Below are 23,144 nucleotides of genomic sequence, written 5' to 3' on the forward strand. Positions count from 1 at the left end.
TCGGACCTGTTTCCCACTGAAAGGTCTAAGGTGGCTTTCGTAGTCAGCCTTCTGTCCGGAAAAGCCCTGTCATGGGCCACACCGCTCTGGGACCGCAATGACCCCGTCACTGCCTCTGTACACTCCTTCTTCTCGGAAATCCGAAGTGTCTTTGAGGAACCTGCCCGAGCCTCTTCTGCTGAGACTGCCCTGTTGAACCTGGTCCAGGGTAATTCTTCCGTTGGCGAGTATGCCGTACAATTCCGTACTCTTGCTTCAGAATTGTCCTGGAATAATGAGGCCCTCTGCGCGACCTTCAAAAAAGGCCTATCCAGCAACATTAAAGATGTTCTGGCCGCACGAGAAATTCCTGCTAATCTACATGAACTTATTCACCTAGCCACTCGCATTGACATGCGTTTTTCCGAAAGGCGTCAGGAACTCCGCCAAGATATGGACTCTGTTCGCACGAGGCGTTTCTCCCCCTCGGCTCCTCTCTCCTCTGGTCCCCTGCAATCTGTTCTTGTGCCTTCCGCCGTGGAGGCTATGCAGGTCGACCTGTCTCGCCTGACACCTCAAGAGAGGACACGACGCCGTATGGAGAACCTCTGCCTGTACTGTGCTAGTACCGAACACTTCCTGAGGGATTGTCCTATCCGTCCTCCCCGCCTGGAAAGACGTACGCTGACTCCGCACAAAGGTGAGACAGTCCTTGATGTCTACTCTGCTTCTCCACGTCTTACAGTGCCTGTGCGGATGTCTGCCTCTGCCTTCTCCTTCCCTGCTGTGGCCTTCTTGGACTCTGGATCTGCAGGAAATTTTATTTTGGCCTCTCTCGTCAACAGGTTCAACATCCCGGTGACCAGTCTCGCCAGACCCCTCTACATCAATTGTGTAAATAATGAAAGATTGGACTGTACCATACGTTTCCGCACGGAGCCCCTTCTTATGAGCATCGGATCTCATCATGAGAGGATTGAACTTTTGGTCCTCCCCAATTGCACCTCAGAAATTCTCCTTGGACTTCCCTGGCTTCAACTTCATTCCCCAACCCTGGATTGGTCCACTGGGGAGATCAAGAGTTGGGGGTCCCCTTGTTCCAAGAACTGTCTAAAACCGGTTCCCAGTAACCCTTGCCGTAACTCTGTGGTTCCTCCAGTAACCGGTCTCCCTAAGGCCTATATGGACTTCGCGGATGTTTTCTGCAAAAAACAAGCTGAGACTCTACCTCCTCACAGGCCTTATGATTGCCCTATCGACCTCCTCCCGGGCACTACTCCACCCCGGGGCAGAATTTATCCTCTCTCTGCCCCAGAGACTCTTGCCATGTCCGAATACGTCCAGGAGAATCTAAAAAAGGGCTTTATCCGTAAATCCTCCTCTCCTGCCGGAGCCGGACTTTTCTTTGTGTCCAAAAAAGATGGCTCCCTACGTCCTTGCATTGACTACCGCGGTCTTAATAAAATCACGGTTAAGAACCGCTACCCCTTACCCCTCATCTCTGAACTCTTTGATCGCCTCCAAGGTGCCCACATCTTCACTAAATTGGACTTAAGAGGCGCCTATAACCTCATCCGCATCAGAGAGGGGGACGAGTGGAAAACGGCATTTAACACCAGAGATGGACACTTTGAGTATCTGGTCATGCCCTTTGGACTGTGCAATGCCCCTGCCGTCTTCCAAGACTTTGTCAATGAAATTTTTCGTGATCTGTTATACTCCTGTGTTGTTGTATATCTGGACGATATCCTAATTTTTTCTGCCAATCTAGAAGAACACCGCCAGCATGTCCGTATGGTTCTTCAGAGACTTCGTGACAACCAACTCTATGCCAAAATTGAGAAATGTCTGTTTGAATGCCAATCTCTTCCTTTTCTAGGATATTTGGTCTCTGGCCAGGGACTACAGATGGATCCAGACAAACTCTCTGCCGTCTTAGATTGGCCACGCCCCTCCGGACTCCGTGCTATCCAACGCTTTTTGGGGTTCGCCAATTATTACAGGCAATTTATTCCACATTTTTCTTCCATTGTGGCTCCTATCGTGGCTTTAACCAAAAAAAATGCTGATCCCAAGTCCTGGCCTCCTCAAGCAGAAGACGCCTTTAAACGACTCAAGTCTGCCTTTTCTTCGGCTCCCGTGCTCTCCAGACCTGACCCTTCCAAACCCTTCCTATTGGAGGTTGATGCCTCCTCAGTGGGAGCTGGAGCTGTTCTTCTACAAAAAAATTCTTCCGGGCATGCTGTCACTTGTGGTTTTTTCTCTAGGACCTTCTCTCCAGCGGAGAGGAACTACTCCATCGGGGATCGAGAGCTTCTAGCCATTAAATTAGCACTTGAGGAATGGAGGCATCTGCTGGAGGGATCAAGATTTCCTGTTATTATCTACACCGACCACAAGAACCTCTCCTACCTCCAGTCTGCCCAACGGCTGAATCCTCGCCAGGCCCGGTGGTCTCTGTTCTTTGCCCGATTTAATTTTGAGATTCACTTTCGTCCTGCCGATAAGAACATTAGGGCCGATGCTCTCTCTCGTTCCTCGGATGCCTCAGAAGTTGATCTCCCTCCGCAACACATCATTCCACCTGACTGCCTGATCTCCACTTCTCCTGCCTCCATCAGGCAGACTCCTCCAGGAAAGACCTTTGTTTCTCCACGCCAACGCCTCGGAATCCTCAAATGGGGTCACTCCTCCCATCTCGCAGGTCATGCGGGCATCAAGAAATCTGTGCAACTCATCTCCCGCTTCTATTGGTGGCCGACTCTGGAGACGGATGTTGGGGACTTTGTGCGAGCCTGCACTATCTGTGCCCGGGATAAGACTCCTCGCCAGAAGCCCGCTGGTTTTCTTCATCCTCTGCCTGTCCCCGAACAGCCTTGGTCTCTGATTGGTATGGATTTTATTACTGATTTACCCCCTTCCCGTGGCAACACTGTTATTTGGGTGGTCGTTGATCGATTCTCCAAAATGGCACATTTCATCCCTCTTCCTGGTCTTCCTTCTGCGCCTCAGTTGGCTAAACAATTTTTTGTACACATTTTTCGTCTTCACGGGTTGCCTACGCAGATTGTCTCGGATAGAGGGGTCCAATTCGTGTCTAAATTCTGGAGGGCTCTCTGTAAACAACTCAAGATTAAATTAAATTTTTCCTCTGCATATCATCCCCAGTCCAATGGACAAGTAGAAAGAATTAACCAGATCTTGGGTGATTATTTGCGACATTTTGTTTCTTCCCGCCAGGATGACTGGGCAGATCTCCTTCCATGGGCCGAATTCTCGTATAACTTCAGGGTCTCTGAATCTTCCTCCAAATCCCCATTTTTCGTGGTGTACGGCCGTCACCCTCTTCCCCCCCTCCCTACCCCCTTGCCCTCTGGTCTGCCCGTTGTGGATGAAATTTCTCGTGACCTTTCCATTATATGGAGAGAGACCCAAAATTCTCTCTTACAGGCTTCTTCACGCATGAAGAGGTTCGCGGATAAGAAAAGAAGAGCTCCCCCCGTTTTTTCCCCTGGAGACAAGGTATGGCTCTCCGCTAAATATGTCCGCTTCCGTGTCCCTAGCTACAAGTTGGGACCACGCTATCTTGGTCCTTTCAAAATTTTGTGTCAAATTAATCCTGTCTCTTATAAACTTCTTCTTCCTCCTTCTCTTCGTATCCCTAATGCCTTTCACGTCTCTCTTCTCAAACCACTCATCCTCAACCGTTTTTCTCCCAAATCTGTTCCTCCCACTCCTGTTTCCGGCTCCTCGGACGTCTTCTCGGTCAAGGAAATTTTGGCTGCCAAAAAGGTCAGAGGGAAAAATTTTTTTTTAGTAGACTGGGAGGGTTGTGGCCCTGAAGAGAGATCCTGGGAACCTGAGGACAACATCCTTGACAAAAGTCTGCTCCTCAGGTTCTCAGGCTCCAAGAAGAGGGGGAGACCCAAGGGGGGGGGTACTGTTACGCCGAGCGCTCCGGGTCCCCGCTCCTCCCCGGAGCGCTCGCTTCACTCTCTCCGCTGCAGCGCTCCGGTCACGTCCTCTGACCCGGGGCGCTGCGATCCCGCTGCCAGCCGGGATGCGATTCGCGATGCGGGTAGCGCCCGCTCGCGATGCGCACCCCGGCTCCCCTACCTGACTCGCTCCCCGTCTGTTCTGTCCCGGCGCGCGCGGCCCCGCTCCCTAGGGCGCGCGCGCGCCGGGTCTCTGCGATTTAAAGGGCCACTGCGCCGCTGATTGGCGCAGTGGTTCCAATTAGGGTATCACCTGTGCACTTCCCTATATTACCTCACTTCCCTTGCACTCCCTTGCCGGATCTTGTTGCCTTAGTGCCAGTGAAAGCGTTCCTTGTGTGTTCCTTGCCTGTGTTTCCAGACCTTCTGCCGTTGCCCCTGACTACGATCCTTGCTGCCTGCCCCGACCTTCTGCTACGTCCGACCTTGCTTCTGCCTACTCCCTTGTACCGCGCCTATCTTCAGCAGCCAGAGAGGTGAGCCGTTGCTAGTGGATACGACCTGGTCACTACCGCCGCAGCAAGACCATCCCGCTTTGCGGCGGGCTCTGGTGAAAACCAGTAGTGGCTTAGAACCGGTCCACTAGCACGGTCCACGCCAATCCCTCTCTGGCACAGAGGATCCACTACCTGCCAGCCGGCATCGTGACACTTACTTTCTGTTTACTGCTAGGTCCTCCTCCGTCAAGCCATGATCCATGCATTCACGTCTATCCCTAAGTTTGAAAAACTTGTCATTTGAGTCTACAAGCAAAGAGATGCCAATCCTTAGTCCTCCCTAAAAAAGAGGAGAAGAAGAGGAAGAGGGTGCAGTACCACATGTTGGAACTTGGTCGCCAGGAAGACCCAGAATGCCCCCTCTCCCGCATCTATTTCTATTGTTCCCTCTGCTGGTGCCTCCTCTCCGAGTTTGTGACCCCCTTCCGATTGGTCAGTGTCTGAAGAAGTTATGTCAGTTTCCGTATCCCGATTCCTCACTACACCAGGCGAGTGAGGCCGGACATCTCTCTGCACACTAGCAGGCACGCGTCATTACCCAGAAGCATTGCAGCTAACCAAGTGTTAACCATTAGAGCTCCGCTCTGCATTATCTCTTTATACAGCTCCAGGCTCTGAACCACGTCCTTCTTCCCTTTACAGTGGACTATGAATATGTTGCTGAACTTTGGATAACCTTGTATATGTGACCATTAGGGACAGTGCAGTTTTTCTTTTCCCTTCTAGGTGGACTCCCTATTGGTCGGCCTTTTTCTTGCAGGTCCCGTTCACATTTATTTATTGTACATGAATATGTTTTGTTATGTTGAGCTCTGCTGAGCCACATAGTCCTTGCTGCTTACATTGATTGTTGTATGAATATATATCTAATACAGGAATATGGGTGCACTACTGTGGTAGATGTAAACAATGACATTGGCTAATCCCTCAACACTGATGTTAAAATTGAGACATTCGCTAGTGTATCCTTATATGAAGGACACACCAGAGCCCGCACACTTGGAGGTGTGTAAACTCCATATGTTAATGCGCCGTGAACATTTTCCAGGCAGCATTAAGGTTGCACCTGTGAGGCCGGCACCTATATCAGCCAACTTGGGTGGGGCTTATAGCCTTTCTCCCTCCTCCCATTGTATGTGTGCTCAGTCACGCTGGAGGTAACTGGGAGGACGCTGCATGTTGGCCTAATGCTGCTGTAATTGCCCACTGGCCCCTGGTTTTTGCTTATCACGCACAGGTAGGATTAGAGTTAGGTCCCGTGCCATTTGAGAAACCTTGGCGTTGGTGTGCGGGCTCTGGTGTGTCCTTCATATAAGGATATACTGGCGTTGGTGTGCGGGCTCTGGTGTGCCCTTCATATAAGGATATACTGGCGTTGGTGTGCGGGCTCTGGTGTGTCCTTCATATAAGGATATACTGGCGTTGGTGTGCGGGCTCTGGTGTGTCCTTCATATAAGGATACACTGGCGAATGTCTCAATTTTAAAATCAGTGTTGAGGGATTAGCCAATGTCATTGTATACATCTACCACAGTAGTGACCCATATTCCTGTATTGTATTATTCTAATTGTAACACTGTCAGGATCCGGACTGGAATGCGAAGAGGACACTGGCGGTGGATCCTCTGTGTCAGTGAGGTGATGGCGTGGGCCGTACCAGGGGAACGGAGTCTAAGGGGTTACTGGTTTTCACCAGAGCCCACAGCAAAGAGGGATGGACTTGCAGCGGCAGGTAACCCCCAGGTTGTTCCGCCCGATAGCGACTCAACCTCACTGACAGCTGAGACAGGCGCGGTACACAAGGACTAGACAGAGGTGAGGTCAGACATAGCAGAAGGTCAGGGCAGGCAGCGAGGTTCGTAGTCAGGGGCAACAGCAGACGGTCTGGGTACACAGGCTAGGAACACACTATAACGCTTTCACAGGGCACAAGGCAACAAGATCCGGCAAGGACAGGAAGGGGAAGTGGGTTTATATATGTTTGGGAGTGATTACCACTGATTGGGCCAGGCACCAATTAGTGGTGCACTAGCCTTTTAAATTTCAGAGAGCCGGCGCTGGCTTAGTATATATCGGGCCCCTGGTGTGAGGCTCCTCTGGGCTGTCTGGGCCCTGCAAAACCCGAAGTGTGCCGAATTAGGGTCTTATCAGATCCTCTTATATCTTAGCTGTGTCTTATCAGATCCTCTTATATATTATTAGATCCCTGTTATATCTTAGCTGGGTCTTATCAGATCCCTGTTAGAGTGGGTTCACATCACGTTTTAGGCAATACCGGACCGTATACGGCTGGGGGGGAAGCTAAAACTAGGTGCTCCCGTATCCCTGCCATATGTGGCCAGTATGTAATGTATTTCAATGAGCCGACCGGAGTGAAACGCTGACTCCAGTCGGCTCATTTTTGCCTCGTATGCAATTTTCAGGTTTTAGGTCCCCCCAGCCATATGTGGTCCCTTATATCTTATATCTTAGCTGGGTCTGATCAGATCCCTCTTATATCTTAGCTGGGTCTTATCAGATCCTCTTATATCTTAGCTGGGTCTTATCAGATCCTCTTATATCTTAGCTGGGTCTTATCAGATCCTCTTATATCTTAGCTGGGTCTTATCAGATCCTCTTATATCTTAGCTGGGTCTTATCAGATCCTCTTATATCTTAGCTGGGTCTTATCAGATCCTCTTATATCTTAGCTGGGTCTTATCAGATCCTTGTTATATCTTAGCTGCATCTTATCAGATCCTGTTATATCTTAGCTGGGTCTTATCAGATCCTCTTATATCTTAGCTGGGTCTTATCAGATCCTCTTATATCTTAGCTGGGTCTTATCAGATCCTGTTATATCTTAGCTGGTCTTATCAGATCCTCTTATATCTTAGCTGGGTCTTATCAGATCCCTCTTATATCTTAGCTGCATCTTATCAGATCCTGTTATATCTTAGCTGGGTCTTATCAGATCCTCTTATATCTTAGCTGGGTCTTATCAGATCCTGTTATAATCTTAGCTGGGTCTTATCAGATCCTGTTATATCTTAGCTGGTCTTATCAGATCCCTCTTATATCTTAGCTGGGTCTTATCAGATCCCTCTTATATCTTAGCTGGGTCTTATCAGATCCTGTTATATCTTAGCTGGGTCTTATCAGATCCTCTTATATCTTAGCTGGGTCTTATCAGATCCTCTTATATCTTAGCTGGGTCTTATCAGATCCTGTTATATCTTAGCTGGGTCTTATCAGATCCTGTTATATCTTAGCTGGGTCTTATCAGATCCCTCTTATATCTTAGCTGGGTCTTATCAGATCCCTCTTATATCTTAGCTGGGTCTTATCAGATCCCTCTTATATCTTAGCTGGGTCTTATCAGATCCTGTTATATCTTAGCTGGGTCTTATCAGATCCTCTTATATCTTAGCTGGGTCTTATCAGATCCCTCTTATATCTTAGCTGGGTCTTATCAGATCCTGTTATATCTTAGCTGGGTCTTATCAGATCCTGTTATATCTTAGCTGGGTCTTATCAGATCCTCTTATATCTTAGCTGGGTCTTATCAGATCCTCTTATATCTTAGCTGGGTCTTATCAGATCCTCTTATATCTTAGCTGGGTCTTATCAGATCCTGTTATATCTTAGCTGGGTCTTATCAGATCCTGTTATATCTTAGCTGGGTCTTATCAGATCCTCTTATATCTTAGCTGGGTCTTATCAGATCCTCTTATATCTTAGCTGGGTCTTATCAGATCCCTCTTATATCTTAGCTGGGTCTTATCAGATCCCTCTTATATCTTAGCTGGGTCTTATCAGATCCTGTTATATCTTAGCTGGGTCTTATCAGATCCTCTTATATCTTAGCTGGTCTTATCAGATCCCTCTTATATCTTAGCTGGGTCTTATCAGATCCTCTTATATCTTAGCTGGGTCTTATCAGATCCCTGTTATATCTTAGCTGGGTCAGATCTGTTATATCTTAGCTGGGTCTTATCAGATCCTGTTATATGCTTAGCTGGGTCTTATCAGATCCTCTTATATCTTAGCTGGGTCTTATCAGATCCTCTTATATCTTAGCTGGGTCTTATAGCTGGGTCTTATCAGATCCTCTTATATCTTAGCTGGGTCTTATAACAGGATCTGATATGACCCAGCTAAGATATAAGAGGGATCTGATAAGACCCAGCTAAGATATAACAGGATCTGATAAGATGCAGCTAAGATATAAGAGGGATCTGATATCTTAGCTGGGTCTTATCAGATCCTCTTATATCTTAGCTGGGTCTTATCAGATCCTCTTATATCTTAGCTGGGTCTTATCAGATCCTGTTATATCTTAGCTGGGTCTTATCAGATCCCTGTTATATCTTAGCTGGGTCTTATCAGATCCCTCTTATATCTTAGCTGGGTCTTATCAGATCCTCTTATATCTTAGCTGGGTCTTATCAGATCCTCTTATATCTTAGCTGGGTCTTATCAGATCCCTGTTATATCTTAGCTGGGTCTTATCAGATCCTCTTATATCTTAGCTGGGTCTTATCAGATCCTCTTATATCTTAGCTGGGTCTTATCAGATCCTGTTATATCTTAGCTGGGTCTTATCAGATCCTGTTATATCTTAGCTGGGTCTTATCAGATCCTCTTATATCTTAGCTGGGTCTTATCAGATCCTGTTATATCTTAGCTGGGTCATATCAGATCCTGTTATATCTTAGCTGGGTCTTATCAGATCCTCCTATATCTTAGCTGGGTCTTATCAGATCCTGTTATATCTTAGCTGCATCTTATCAGATCCTCTTATATCTTAGCTGGGTCTTATCAGATCCTCTTATATCTTAGCTGGGTCTTATTAGATCCTGTTATATCTTAGCTGGGTCCTATCAGATCCTGTTATATCTTAGCTGGGTCTTATTAGATCCTGTTATAACAGGGATCTGATAGGACCCAGCTAAGATATAACAGGATCTAATAAGACCCAGCTAAGATATAACAGGGATCTGATAGGACCCAGCTAAGATATATCTTAGCTGGGTCTTATCAGATCCTCTTATATCTTAGCTGGGTCTTATTAGATCCTGTTATATCTTAGCTGGGTCCTATCAGATCCTCTTATATCTTACCTGGGTCTTATCAGATCCTGTTATATCTTAGCTGGGTCTTATTAGATCCCTGTTATATATTAGCTGGGTCTTATCAGATCCTCTTATATCTTAGCTGGTCTTATCAGATCCTCTTATATCTTAGCTGGGTCTTATCAGATCCTGTTATATCTTAGCTGGGTCTTATCAGATCCTTTTATATCTTAGCTGGGTCTTATCAGATCCTCTTATATCTTAGCTGGGTCTTATCAGATCCTTTTATATCTTAGCTGGGTCTTATCAGATCCTCTTATATCTTAGCTGGGTCTTATCAGATCCTTTTATATCTTAGCTGGGTCTTATCAGATCCTGTTATATCTTAGCTGGGTCTTATCAGATCCTGTTATATCTTAGCTGGGTCTTATCAGATCCCTCTTATATCTTAGCTGGGTCTTATCAGATCCTCTTATATCTTAGCTGGGTCTTATCAGATCCTCTTATATCTTAGCTGGGTCTTATCAGATCCTCTTATATCTTAGCTGGGTCTTATCAGATCCTCTTATATCTTAGCTGGGTCTTATCAGATCCTGTTATATCTTAGCTGGGTCTTATCAGATCCTGTTATATCTTAGCTGGGTCTTATCAGATCCTGTTATATCTTAGCTGGGTCTTATCAGATCCTGTTATATCTTATTAGATCCCTGTTATATCTTAGCTGGGTCTTATCAGATCCTCTTATATCTTATCAGATCCTGTTATATCTTAGCTGGGTCTTATCAGATCCCTGTTAGAGTGGGTTCACATTTTAGGCAATACCGGACCGTATACGGCTGGGGGGGAAGCTAAAACTAGGTGCTCCCGTATCCCTGCCATATGTGGCCAGTATGTAATGTATTTCAATGAGCCGACCGGAGTGAAACGCTGACTCCAGTCGGCTCATTTTTGCCTCGTATGCTTTTTTCAGGTTTTAGCTCCCCCCAGCCATATGTGGTCCCTTATTGCCTAAAACGTGATGTGAACCCAGCCTTGTATTTTATGTTTCTGGTGTAAAGTTTTGGTACAGGCTCAGTAGCTGGCACCTGCCATGTTTAAATCTGCAGCTGACACCCGCCATCAATGACTAGAGATCAATGAGATGATGGTCTCTAGACAGTAACGGCACATCATTGGTGGTTTAGGTGTCCAATTGGGACTCCTATATTGCTATCTGGTTGTCATAAAGGACTGAAGCTTAGTTTAGGCGGCCATTACAGACTGACTGTCAGAGAACTTCTGTTCAGGCTGTACTAGGGGAGCAGAGGGATCAATGCAGATTTATCCTTATAAGCAAATAAAAGAGAAATGTTTAATTAGATATACAAATAATCCCATAATGTTTGTATTAAACGGAAACTGTACTGCAGTAACCTGACTCCGCCACTACATAGAGTGCAGCGCCAACCGCTTTTGGACCCTCAAACTGTTTACACGCCGGTCCCCCATTAAATCATTGGTGAGTACCTGGTGTTTTCATGGAAAATCCCTATAAAGGGAAAGTGAAAAATAAAGGGAAGATTAAATATTTACTTTTGTCTGGAATGACATAAATCTGAATACTTTGTGAATTGACTCAAATGTCTAAAAAATTTTCTTTAACCCTCACAGGAAATCCCAAGAAGAATTCAGAGGGAAACATCATGTTATCACTGAATATTAAAGTAGAAGATGAAGAGATCAGGGAGCGCTCCTCAGGAGAAGACCTCCTTACCTCTAATGTTCATCCAGATCTATCATATAATAATCCCCCTAATCATGGAGAACCTGCTCCTGACACAGGGAAAGGAATTCAATGTGATGAATGTGGAAAAGAGTTCACAAAAAGATCAACTCTTTCTAGACACAGAAGAATTCACACAGGAGAGAGGCTGTATTCGTGTTCAGAATGTGGGAAATGTTTTATACGGAAATCAAGTCTTGATAGACATGAGAGAATTCACACAGGAGAAGTGAAGCTACTTTCATGTTCAGAATGTGGGAAATGTTTTAATCAGAAATCAGATCTTGTTATACATGAAAGAAGTCACACAGGAGAGAAGCCATATTCATGTTCAGAATGTGGAAAAAGCTTTACACGTAAATCAAATCTTGATAGACATGAGAGAATTCACACAGGAAAAGTAAAGCCATTTTCATGTTCAGAATGTGGGAAATGTTTTAATCAGAAATCACATCTTATTACACATCAGAGAATTCACACAGGAGAGAAGCCATATTCATGTTCAGAATGTGGAAAATGTTATACAGATAGATCACAGCTTGTTATACATCAGAGAATTCACACAGGAGCAAAGCCATATTCATGTTCAGGATGTGGGAAAGGTTTTGCTAGGAAATCAGTTCTAGTTGAACATGAGAGAATTCACACTGGTGAGAAGCCATTTTCATGTCCAGAATGTGGGAAATGTTTTATAACTATAAGCAAACTAAGAAACCATCAGAGAAGTCATGGGGAAAAAACTGTGTTCATGTTTGGAAAGTGACAAATTCTGTAAAAGAGGGAAATAAATATTTTTCTAATATCCAGATATTCACCCACAATAAATTTTAGCCAGGAAAATCTAAAGTATGTAAAATATAGTACTGCAGAGTTTTTTTTATGTTCTGTCGTTAGGATGTGCTATCAGTATTTGATCTGTGGGGTCTGACTATGGGTGCGCCTGAATCCTGAAAGGATAGACCAGCATTAATAAAAAAAAGAGTTGAGTCGCATATTGTGGATCTTGGGCATCTCCAGGGTGGGTGTTCCAGTCTCCCTATTCTCCTACATTCTGTTCAGAATCTAGATTTATATAATGGATATTAATATTCCCTGAGAGATGTGGAGGAAGATATCACATGAACAATCTCTACATGTCATCTCCATCCTCCCGGTCCTCTACACGTCATCTCCATCCTCCCGGTGCTCTACGCGTCATCTACATCCTCCCGGTCATCTACGCGTCATCTACATCCTCCCGGTCCTCTACGCGTCAGCTCCATCCTCCCGGTCCTCTACGCGTCATCTCCATCCTCCCGGTCATCTATGCATCATCTACATCCTCCAGGTCCTCTACGCGTCATCTACGTGTCATCTCCATCCTCCCGGTCCTCTACGCGTCATCTCCATCCTCCCGGTCCTCTACGCGTCATCTCCATCCTCCCGGTCCTCTACGCGTCATCTCCGGCCTCCCGGTCATCTATGCGTCATCTCCATCCTCCAGGTCCTCTACGCGTCATCTTCATCCTCCCGGTCCTCTACGCGTCATCTCCATCCTCCCGGTCCTCTACGCGTCATCTCCATCCTCCCGGTCCTCTACACGTCATCTTCATCCTCCCGGTCATCTATGCATCATCTACATCCTTCAGGTCCTCTACGCGTCATCTACGTGTCATCTCCATCCTCCCGGTCCTCTACGCGTCATCTCCGGCCTCCCGGTCATCTATGCGTCATCTACATCCTCCAGGTCCTCTACGCGTCATCTCCATCCTCCCGGTCCTCTACGCGTCATCTCCATCCTCCCGGTCCTCTACGCGTCATCTCCATCCTCCCGGTCCTCTACACGTCATCTTCATCCTCCCGGTCATCTATGCATCATCTACATCCTCCAGGTCCTCTACGCGTCATCTACGTGTCATCTCCATCCTCCCGGTCCTCTACGCGTCATCTCCGGCCTCCCGGTCATCTACACGTCATCTCCATCCTTCCGGTCATCTATGCATCATCTAAATCCTCCAGGTCCTCTACGCATCATCTACGTGTCATCTCCATCCTCCCGATCCTCTCATCTCCATCCTCCAGGTCCTTTACATGTCATCTCCATCCTCCTGATCATCTACATGTCATCTCCATCCTCCCGATGATCTACACGTCCTCTACACGTCATCTCAATCCTCCCGGTCACCTACGCGTCATCTCCGGCCTCCCGGTCACCTACGCGTCATCTCCATCCTCCCGGTCACCTACGCGTCATCTCCATCCTCCCGGTCACCTACGCGTCATCTCCATCCTCCCGGTCACCTACGCGTCATCTCCATCCTCCCGGTCCTCTACACGTCATCTCCATCCTCCCGGTCCTCTACACATCACCTTCATCCTCCCAGTCATGTACACATCTTCTCCATCCTCCAGGTCATCTACAAGTCATCTCCATCCTCTAGGTCATCTACAAGTCATCTCCATCCTCCCGATCATCTACAGGTCATCTCCATCCTCCCGATCATCTACACATCATCTTTGGCCTCCTTGTCATGCGCAGCAGAGGACGTCACATGTACTAGTCTTAGTTTTGGAGCGCCCCACCCATCTTGGAGATGCTCATGTTCTAGAACAGTGGTTCTCAACCTGGGGTACATGTACCCCCAGGGGTACTTAGCAGTTCTCCAGGGGGTGCTTAAAAAAAATCACCAATGGCAGCCATTGGTCTGGACCACTCTGAAAGAAATGGTAGGCTGACATCACTGCACCGAGGAGTGGAGCAGGAGGACAACCTAGGTCCCCAGACCAGAGGAGCAGTGGGGCACCAAAGCGGGACTGTATGGTGGCCTACAACTATATATGGGGGCACAGAGGGGGGCCTACCAACTTTATGGGGACACAAAGTGGGTACTATTACTGCGTGTGACAATAAACATGGGGAGTTTGTAAATAGATGGGTAATGTATTGCAGAAAGGAGCCTAAAATGTTTGTTTGGCTTGTTCTTTGGAGAAGTCTTGTATGGGAGAAATCTTTATAGCAGTCTAGGGCAGGTAGTGAAGAAAAGAAAGCAACTCAGGTAAGAGAAGACATCACCTGTAAATCGGGGGTGGGGGGTGCTGAGGAGATAGGGAGAGGAACAAGGGAAAAACTGTAAAAAACGCAATGCACTATATTTATCAGTGGGTATGTAGTTTAAAGTGCTGCTTTATAGAGCAACTCACAAATAACGTATTCAATTTGCATCTTTGCCTTCTCTTCTTCATCTGGTCCGGGCCATCATCACAATTTCTTCCACCCACAATTCTTCACCGTCAAACCTGCAAAACAAACCTATTAGGCTCCGCACTTTTTTTTTTTTTTTACATGGGTGACAGAGGGGTGTAGAGGAGTGTACATGGGTGACAGGGGTGTAGAGGAGTGTACAGAGGGGTGTAGAGGAGTGTACATGGGTGACAGGGGTGTAGAGAAGTGTACATGGGTGACAGATGGATGTACATGGGTGACAGAGGGGTATAGAGGAGTATACATGGGTGACAGAGGGGTGTAGAGGAGTGTACATGGGTGACAGAGGGGTGTGGAGGAGTGTACAGAGGAGTGTACATGGGTGACAGAGGGGTGTGGAGGAGTGTACAGAGGGGTGTAGAGGAGTGTACAGAGGGGTGTAGAGGAGTATACATGGGTGACAGGGGTGTAGAGGAGTACATGGGTGACAGGGGTGTAGAGGAGTGTACATGGGTGACAGAGGGGTGTAGAGGAGTGTACAGAGGGGTGTAGAGGAGTGTACATGGGTGACAGAGGGGTATAGAGGAGTGTACATGTGTGACAGATGGGTGTACATGGGTGACAGAGGGGTGTAGAGGAGCGTACAGAGGGGTGTAGGGAGGTGTACAAGGGTGACAGATGGGTATAGAGGAGTGTGCATGGGTGAAAGAGTGGTATAGAGGAGTATACATGGGTGACAGAGGGGTGTAGAGGAGTGTACATGGGTGACAGAGGGGTGTGGAGGAGTGTACATGGGTGACAGAGGGGTGTAGTGGAGTGTACATAGGGGTGTAGAGGAGTGTACATGGGTGACAGGGGTGTAGAGGAGTACATGGGTGACAGGGGTGTAGAGAAGTGTATATGGGTGACAGAGGGGTGTAGAGGAGTGTACAGAGGGGTGTAGAGGAGTGTACATGGGTGACAGAGGGGTGTAGAGGAGTGTACAGAGGGGTGTAGAGGAGTGTACATGGGTGACAGAGGGGTATAGAGGAGTGTACATGTGTGACAGATGGGTGTACATGGGTGACAGAGGGGTGTAGAGGAGTGTACATGGGTGACAGGGGTGTAGAGGAGTGTACATGGGTGACAGGGGTGTAGAGGAGTGTACATGGGTGACAGATGGGTATAGAGAAGTGTACATGGGTGACAGAGGGGTGTAGAGGAGCGTACAGAGGGGTGTAGGGAGGTGTACAAGGGTGACAGATGGGTATAGAGGAGTGTGCATGGGTGAAAGAGTGGTATAGAGGAGTGTACATGGGTGACAGAGGGGTGTAGAGAAGTGTACATGGGTGATAGATGGGTGTACATGGGTGACAGAGGGGTATAGAGAAGTGTACATGGGTGACAGAGGGGTGTAGAGAAGTGTACATGGGTGATAGATGGGTGTACATGGGTGACAGAGGGGTGTGGAGGAGTGTACAGAGAGGTGGAGGGAGGTGTACAAGGGTGACAGATGGGTATAGAGGAGTGTACATAGGTGACAGATGGGGTGTAGAGGAGTGTACATGGGTGACAGGTGGGGTGGACATGGGTGATAGGGATGGACAGGGAGGTGAACAAGGCGGACATGGATGACAGGGGGGGTTGATGGTGGACCTGGGTGATGGTGGGGGGGTTTGGACAGGGTTGAGAAGGGATAACAGAGGGGTGGAAAGGGTACGGTACCTTAAGCAAGCCAGCCCGCGCAGCTTTCAGTTCCACGGCAGGCACGGGAGTCCGGCGCAGATGCAGCTCGTTCTGCCTCACTGCGCTGCAAGGGAGAGGGGGACAGAGGGGGTTTCAGGGGACGCTGTGTGCACAGTGCGCACACAGATTTCCCTCCCCCCCCCTGCGCTGTCAGGCCAGGGCGTGACATTTAAAAAAAAAATACAAAATAAAAAAAATCACGGCAAAATCCAGCGGCACCGCGGTTGGGAATCACTGCTATAATCATTACAATATGTCTCAAATATGGGGGTACAATTTTTGGGGAATGGGCTGTCAAGGGGTACTCAGGCAAAAAAGGTTGAGAACCACTGCTCTACTGGTAATAATCCTTATACAACCATGAGCACTTCCCTCTACTGATAATAACTGTCCCTATACACCCATGAGCACTTCCCTCTACTGATAATAACTGTCCCTATACACCCATGAGCACTTCCCTCTACTGATAATAACTGTCCCTATACACCCATGAGCACTTCCCTCTACTGCTAATACCTCTCTCTATAAACCCATGAGCACCTCCATCTACTGCTAATACCTCTCCCTATACACCCATGAGCACTTCCCTCTACTGCTTATACCTCTCCCTATAAACCCATGAGCACCTCCCTTTACTGATAATACCTCTCCCTAAACACTTATGAGCCCTAAGTAAAACCAGCAGGTCCACACAAGCTGCACAAAGTTGAGTGGGAAAATCTATGTAATGGTCATCTTGATGTTAATTGGTCCACAAAGCTTTATAGCAGTGCTATTAGCCATATTGGGCTGACCTCAAAGAGACCAAAGATGAGAAGACTAAACATAAAGGATTGAATAGACAATAGCTTTGGACAGGCATTCAATAAATAAATGGAGAGGCCGCAGAATACTGTATCTACCATCATACTGTAATAGATGTTTCTATGATTTCCTTCCATGTAAAAAAATGATTCATTTAGGAGGCCCCTTCCCCATCTGCCCCTCCCCTCTCTGCTCACAACATCTGGCCCTCACCATCATCATCTGGAAAACTTGAACAAAGAAAGCCCGCGAAGTCTCCGGAGTGGCATGCCTTACCTCCTAGCAGGGGGTGGTAACTTATGCTAATGACAGAGGTTATATGAATCAGGGATCTGCTTAATAAACATCAGAATTATTTTACCACTGACCGTGTGTGTCTGTGTTATTTACTCCGGTGCTAGCACAGAGAATCAAAGGCCTTATTTTTGTATTTGGAAGGGGGCAGGATACTTACCAGGCTATGATTAAATCTATATCAGAATTGGCTCCCAACGGGGGCGCTGGGTTTTCGGGATCATCGGCAAGTCGCTGGATACGGAGTCAAAAGACTTAAACAAAGGAGGACGGCAGACGGAACTTGATCAACTCCAGGTGTACGGTAGGACATTTTTGTACCTAGCCAAATGTACTCCTGTCTCCCCTTTGTCTTATCTTTCTGCTCTATGAAGACTTGCTTTTCACCCATACGAGACAGGTAATTCTCAAATTCTCACCCAGTGTTATTTTACCACCCAGTGTCATTTGAGTAACTATCTGCTACCCGAGTGTGTATGAAGTGTGTGTGAGTGAATAAGTGGAATTGGGACTGTTCATTGGGGAGTTGCATTGCGGAGTACATGGTCGTAATTAATCATTGGGATGTTTAGGCATCATAAGAATGATTAGGACAGAGTCATAAATAGATAAGTGATCTAGGACAAATAAGGTGCTGGTTGCCTGATCATAATTAGAGCTTATTTAGGATTGGGGGTACATGGGATTTTCCCGGCAATAGCAGATTCCTGGAACTTGTCCCATTGCAACTGATAAAGTCTTGTATTGCATGTGTCTGATGTCCATGGATTAATGTTAAGCTAGCTAATGTATTACTAGATCTAGTTCAAAAGTGTTTGTTGATTGAATTTTACTGTGTTAGTGTTTTAAAAGCTATCTCCTAAAGTACAGGAGGGGTTTCAGTTGTTCAAACAGCTGGAGGGGGGCTTTTGGGCTCCTGCTGAGAGGGAGATTCAAAGTGCGCAGGGTTGAAGCTTACATTGCCTGTTGTGTTGAAGGACAGAGGGGGGCTGAGCAGGGGGATAGTGTATAGACAGAATATTGGGACAGGGAAAGTTAAGGAGAAGAATAGAGTGAAGGATTTGAATTTCAACCTGTGTAATAGCAGAAAGAGAGATGGGGCAAAAGATTGTGAGGCCAGAGAAAGGTTTTTTGGCTTGTGACTTGGTGGCAGAAAGAGAGGGGGAGGGGAATGTGAGGAGAATGGATAGGCTGTTAAAAGTATGTGGAATACCATACACAGTGGGTGGTCGTTTGCAACCTGAAGTATGGAGAATAGTTCTTAGAACAAAGAAAGGAATCTTAATGGACAGAAAATTACTTAAGTCGGCTGAAGCTTGGTTTAATACGGCTAAATTTGTACATAAGGAGGGATGGTTAGAGCAAGAAATAGAAAAAGGGGACCAAATTATGTATGTCTATCATAAATGTGAAAATACAAATGACATACCTTCTGTACCATCGGTATCCAATGTTGTAGGGTGTAATCAGCCACCACCATATCCATGTTGGTCATGTTTTCGTTGTGGTGTTCAAAATCCCTTATGGAATGAAATGTGTTATAGCTGTGGCATGCACAGGCCACATCCTAACATCACTACCCCCATTACCCCATCCATATATCCCATGCTGTCTCCATATGGAGGTAGCCATGTTACCACTCCCATTTTTGCCCCTAGCCACCATGTTGACTCATCATGTCCTCCCATTTCCGCCCCCAGCAGCCATTTTGGGACAGTCAGTGTTCCAACATCTTCCTCCGCCCTTAGCAGCCATTTTGGGACAGTCAGTGTTCCAACATCTTCCTCCGCCCCCAGCAGCCATTTTGGGACAGTCCGTGTTCCAACATCTTCCTCCGCCCCCCAGCAGCCATTTTGGGACAGTCACTGTTCCAATGTCCTCTTCTGCCCTCAATAACCATATTGAGGCACCCACTGCTCCTACAATTTCTTCCATTCCTAGCAGCCATCTTGCTACACCCGTAAAACCTATCCTTATCTACCCTGTACTTAACTTAGATGGTTCCTATTAGAGATGAGCGAACATACAGTAAATTCGATTTGTCACGAACTTCTCGGCTCGGCAGTTCATGACTTATCCTGCATAAATTAGTTCAGCTTTCAGGTGCTCCGGTGGGCTGGAAAAGGTGGATACAGTCCTAGGAGACTCTTTCCTAGGAATGTATCCACCTTTTCCAGCCCACCGGAGCACCTGAAAGCTGAACTAATTTATGCAGGATAAGTCATCAACTGCCGAGCCGAGAAGTTCATGACGAATCAAATTTACTGTAAGTTCGCTCATCTCTAGTTCCTATCATGTCCCTCTGGTACCTGTTCTCACTCTCTCTATGGATGGATCAGAAGACAGTGAGGGGCAGAAGGATGAGAAAAACAAATCCGAGTTATTCTCTGTGGACCCTTATGGACCAGGACCCCATCTCAAAAGACGAGGGACCCAACTGGCACCTACTTGGCAACTACCAACCACCATGCCTTTTACACCCAAAACTGTCAACATGTCAGAAGATGACCCAAGGAATCAGTCTGAGACCCCTTTTGAAGACACCCCATCAGCTTCAAGGTGGCCCAAGGATTATGAACGGGGCAATGCCCCTCATGATGCCCCTACTATGTATGTTACCTTTAGCCCTTCTCAAGCAGTTACTCTTGTAGCTCAGCTCCCATACCCAGAAAAGCAACCAATGCCCTTTTATCGTAGGATCCGGGAAATCAGACAGACATACTCAGCTTCATTCAGGGATCTACAGAGCATATGTCAGATTAAGGCTGGGGATGCTTACTGGCCAATCATGGAACCTGATCTTAGGAAAGGACACTACCCTGAAGATACCACATACCAGTCAGGCACCTATTTCTGTGAACGCCTGTTGAAGTGGGCCCAAGACAGATTAGCCGATCAAGCGACCAATGTCCATGATGTTAGTCAAGACAAAGGCGAATCGGTTGAGAAATTCTATGCCCGACTCTTCTATGACCTTGGATTTGACTTATCCAACAAATCCCATTCACATATGTTGTCCTCTGCTTTTGTCAATGGCCTGAAGGATCCCATAAAGAAGGGCCTTGTACTGTCACGCCCGGAATACAGAGTGTTGACACTTGATACCCTCCTACTCTTAGTGGCAAAAGGGTTGGCTTCACCAAGAAGCCAACCCCTCTTATGATGACTGAGGACCTCCCTAATGGCCACCCACCGCCCGGACGACGCCAACCTCCAGTCTGTTTCAACTGCCACAACACTGGGCATTACCGACGTGAATGCCCAAGAAGATCAGGAGGCCCCAAGGGTCAGTATTCAGGCAATTACCAGCACCAGCAACATAATGGACTCCCTGTTACACCAGACCCCAGGTACTACCCAAGCCAAGGACAAAGACCCGTGCAGAACCATATGGATCTGCTCCCATAGGATTTGGGCAAGCCTGTGTCTCACTCACCAGCTATGGCAGTACCAGCAAACAACAAAGATGGCCCTTTGGCTAGAATTACTCTACCCATTGAGGGACACCCCACCACTTTCCTGATAGACACAGGTGCAGCCAGAAGCGTTATTAGGGCTCAAGATCTACCTGACCCCTCTTTCCTGTCTACCATTGATGTCTCCTGAGTGGGTGTTGATGGTATCCCCTAGCAGCAGCCCACTCACGAAGCCTCTACAGATTGCTAATTTTTCTCACTTGTTGGCTAGATTTGTTGTTTCCTCCACCTGCCCACTCAACCTGCTGGGTGCTGACGTCCTGTCAAGACTCCAAGCCACTATCCGATTTGAAGAAGATGGTACCATCTCTGTGAGTAGTGAGGAATAGATATTTCTCGTCAAACTGTCACCGGAAGTTGGTTGACAGGTGCCACACCCTTTCCACGCCCCCCTTACAACACGTCAGCCGGCCCATTCTGGGGATGTTTGACATGTACCACACCCCTTACTACGTGTACTAACAACGCCCATAGCTTGTCCCATGTCTCCCAAGACCCCTGCCTCTAACAACAGATGTCACTCTGCTATGCCAACTACATTCCAGCCCCCACCAAAATAATACAGCCGCTTTTCATTTAAGTAAATCATGCAATGACATGCACACATTATACCACATAGCAAATTATAATAGGCTTTTTAATACTATGTGGTATATTAAAAAAATACTGACACTAACTCACAGATATACAATGCATATTCAATATACTGTAAAAGCAATTCACAGACACGCAGCTATATGTCTAAAAAGAACCCTAAATCTGCTAACCTTTTTAGATGGTGAGAAGACTATATGGTTTGCTACTCTCATCGATGAATCTTTCTGAATGAACTGCATAGCTTTCATAGGGCGAACTTTGTGTAATAGTAGGATGTGGCTAAATTACGTATATTTCTACGCGGTCCCCTATGCAGACAAGTCGGACATGTTTTGTGTAATAACATCCTATATTTGTGACGTGTGCAGGATAACCTCCCATATCTGTGACGTGTGCGGTATTCTATGTCTAAACATGTTAGGGCATGCCTGAAAGTTCAAGCCAGCAAGGACCGACCCATATACGTATAACCTTTATGCATGATCAAACGGACCAGTAGTGCAAAGTTTAAAAAGCTTTATTGAAGAGATAAAAACATAATCATATAAAAGAAAAGGGATGGTGGTCACAGGATCAGATAGCTCTATTCAGAGATATATTGGCATGGTAAATGGACATGATGTGTGAGATGAAAAGGAAGACACAGGAGTAAAACTTATCAGGGGGTACAGTCCCCACATAATCCTGATTCTGGGCTGTATTAAAAAAGTGTGGAAAATGTCCCTTTGACCCTGGAAAACCCATAGCTTGAGGTAATTTGCTGAGTTTCATGGGAATGAAATTTAGGGAGTCTATAAACCGTATTTTCAGGTCTAGTAGTGTCACGCATAAAAGTCGCCCCCCTTGAGTAATAATTTTTACCTGCAACTTTTTACGAATCAGTTCCTTTACAATAAAGTATGCGTCATATCTACCTGCATTGTGTGCTATAAAGGTATAACCTGTAAAGTTACAGTTGGTAAAGAACTTTACAAAGTCGTGTTTACAGGTTTTACCTTCAAATTCCCAGGAATTAGAGCCGTACAAAGTTGTCGCATAAATGTAATTCGGCTGATGATATTTTTCTTCTTGTGCACATTCATAATCGTAAAAAACATATAGATCATTTTGTTTCTTTGCTTTGTAGGGCTGCATATAGCAGAGATGATCATCAAATTTATACATGCGCCCCCCACAAGCGCTACACTTTAACCCGCTACACTTATGTTCCTCCTCACGATTGTACACAAAGCGACAACATTTGTCGCAAAATGTTTTACTTCTACAAAAGTCTGGGTTATCGCCTGCTATGCGTTCATGTATCTCTAAACACTCGCTGGAGCGACAAAACACGCGGCATGTACTGCAGCGTGGTTGCGGCCCCACACTATCAGAACATGTTGCCCGTTCACATGAACGGCAAAACAGCTGACATGAGTGGTTATTTTATGGTGGTACACTGACGTGCAGAGATTACAAAAATAGCACTCCCCTATGAAACCCTTAATATTTTTAATGCCATAGTAATGGTCATCGTGGTGTAGAATATACACAATTTTGTCTGTGGCCTTTTTACCTGTGTGAAAATAGTGACAATCACCGTTATTGTGGTATAACACTTTAATGGTGATGTTCATACATTTTTTCAAAATCTGCAATGCTAATAAAACTCACTAGCTCGTTGTCTGGTATAGACAGAGCGGCGTGTATCTGACGGGCCTGCTCCAACAAAATAGCGTCGCTAATATCGTCACTGGCTGTCAGAGCGTATAAACTAGCGGCTAGACACAGATTAGTGTTGT

General features: G+C 46.5%; 2 protein-coding genes across 2 annotated transcripts; both read left to right on the forward strand.

Annotated features, from left to right (window-relative positions):
* Positions 1 to 6,237: 6,237 nt before the first annotated feature.
* On the forward strand, positions 6,238 to 12,619 carry LOC130343456 (gastrula zinc finger protein XlCGF17.1-like). Its single transcript, XM_056554358.1, has 2 exons — positions 6,238 to 6,285; positions 10,934 to 12,619. Exon 2 carries the CDS (start codon positions 11,144 to 11,146, stop codon positions 12,047 to 12,049), a length of 906 nt encoding a protein of 301 aa, XP_056410333.1. The 5' UTR covers positions 6,238 to 6,285; positions 10,934 to 11,143; the 3' UTR covers positions 12,050 to 12,619.
* A 247-nt stretch (positions 12,620 to 12,866) lies between these two features.
* On the forward strand, positions 12,867 to 15,235 carry LOC130343457 (uncharacterized). The gene is made up of 2 exons (XM_056554359.1): positions 12,867 to 14,933; positions 15,043 to 15,235. The coding sequence occupies exon 1, from the start codon at positions 12,893 to 12,895 to the stop codon at positions 13,919 to 13,921; it is 1,029 nt and encodes a 342-aa protein (XP_056410334.1). The 5' UTR covers positions 12,867 to 12,892; the 3' UTR covers positions 13,922 to 14,933; positions 15,043 to 15,235.
* The last annotated feature ends 7,909 nt before the right edge of the window (positions 15,236 to 23,144 follow it).

The sequence above is a fragment of the Hyla sarda genome, unplaced genomic scaffold (assembly GCF_029499605.1).
Source record: "Hyla sarda isolate aHylSar1 unplaced genomic scaffold, aHylSar1.hap1 scaffold_684, whole genome shotgun sequence".
NCBI classification, from domain to species: domain Eukaryota; kingdom Metazoa; phylum Chordata; class Amphibia; order Anura; family Hylidae; genus Hyla; species Hyla sarda.

Bases quoted from the DNA above. Each gene is read 5' to 3' on its own strand.
- LOC130343456 (XM_056554358.1), top strand. From the start codon at position 11,144: ATGTCTAAAAAATTTTCTTTAACCCTCACAGGAAATCCCAAGAAGAAT.
- LOC130343457 (XM_056554359.1), top strand. From the start codon at position 12,893: ATGCATCATCTACATCCTTCAGGTCCTCTACGCGTCATCTACGTGTCA.